Source organism: Nematolebias whitei, chromosome 20 (genome assembly GCF_014905685.2).
Source record: "Nematolebias whitei isolate Nwh7 chromosome 20, NemWhi1, whole genome shotgun sequence".
NCBI classification, from domain to species: domain Eukaryota; kingdom Metazoa; phylum Chordata; class Actinopteri; order Cyprinodontiformes; family Rivulidae; genus Nematolebias; species Nematolebias whitei.
The window spans coordinates 24,978,689-24,979,777 of NC_056517.1; the positions used below are offsets into that span (position 1 = coordinate 24,978,689).

The window sequence follows — 1,089 nt, forward strand, 5'->3', positions numbered from 1 at the left end:
CTTGCAGTATTCTAAACAATGTTAATAAACTCTAAACGCTCTAAAAGAGCACAGAATATCAGCTCTCTGCCTCCGGCTGCACTCTAGGCCACGCCCACTTTTCTGCTCTGCACGGAGATCAGCTGCAGGAGGAAGGTTCTCCCACTGCTCTGGCCCGCACACAGGTGCTAAATTATTTTTAATAATTTATTTTAATAAATAAATAATAAATAAAAAATACATGCCGATTGTTCAGCTCATCCGTCAGTCATATCTGATGTGGAAAAACTGCGATAGAGCGAGTTCGCGAAAACGAACCGCGAGGTATCGAGGGACATTTGTATTTGTTGTTTTTCCAGTGTTACAAAAATGGAAACCACTTTTTGTTTTCCTCTGAACTGCAGGTACACAACCAAGCATCTGAACGATGAATCCACCAACAAGACTATCAAGAGCATGCTGCAGAAGGACTAAGGCTGCGACCTCTGCTTGGTGTGTGTGGGGGACGGGGGGGGGGGGGGGCACCACTAGAATGTTGTTTTTGTTTTGTTGAGGTTTGTTTTGTAGAAAAAAGAGCTCAACTCCGCCCACTTTTCTAATGCAAAATGCTACTGCCATTCTGACGTCTTTGTCTGTGCCAAACAGATGACGCTGAGTTCTGATGTTTTCTACTAGAAGCCATGCCAAGATGGCCGCTAATGAGAGCATTGCGCACACTCCGGTGTTTAGAGATATTTCGTTTTTCCCTGTTTAAGGGACGGGAGAGCTTTGACTTGAAATTTCAGAGAGAGATATATAGAAAAATATATATTATTTTTGTTTGATTGGTTATTTAATTACCTCTTCTGCATGATAAAAATGTATTTTCCTTCTATTTAAAACAAAAGCCAAGTTGAATTTGTTTGCTCTGCTGTGTATTATCAGATGTGTTATTGAAATGGTACTTGTCAACACGAGATATAAGAGTACTGTTTTTATATTTTTTATAAGTTTTAATTTGTGTATATGTACTTACTTTCAATGTGGTGTATTTTTCAGTTGCAAACGTTAAACTGTGATGTTGGCAGAATCAAAGTGAAATCTGGAATCTGTGCTGTAAATGTATGAGAT

The 1,089-nt window shown here is 39.3% G+C and overlaps 1 protein-coding gene across 1 annotated transcript in view; it reads left to right on the plus strand.

The window, feature by feature from the left end:
- Positions 1-453, plus strand: part of fam49bb (family with sequence similarity 49 member Bb) — a 57,082-nt gene extending 56,629 nt beyond the window's left edge. The window contains exon 12 of the mRNA XM_037694171.1: positions 384-453. Within this exon, the coding sequence (XP_037550099.1) occupies positions 384-453 (70 nt within the window). The remainder of the gene's footprint in view (positions 1-383) is intronic.
- Positions 454-1,089: the final 636 nt, after the last annotated feature.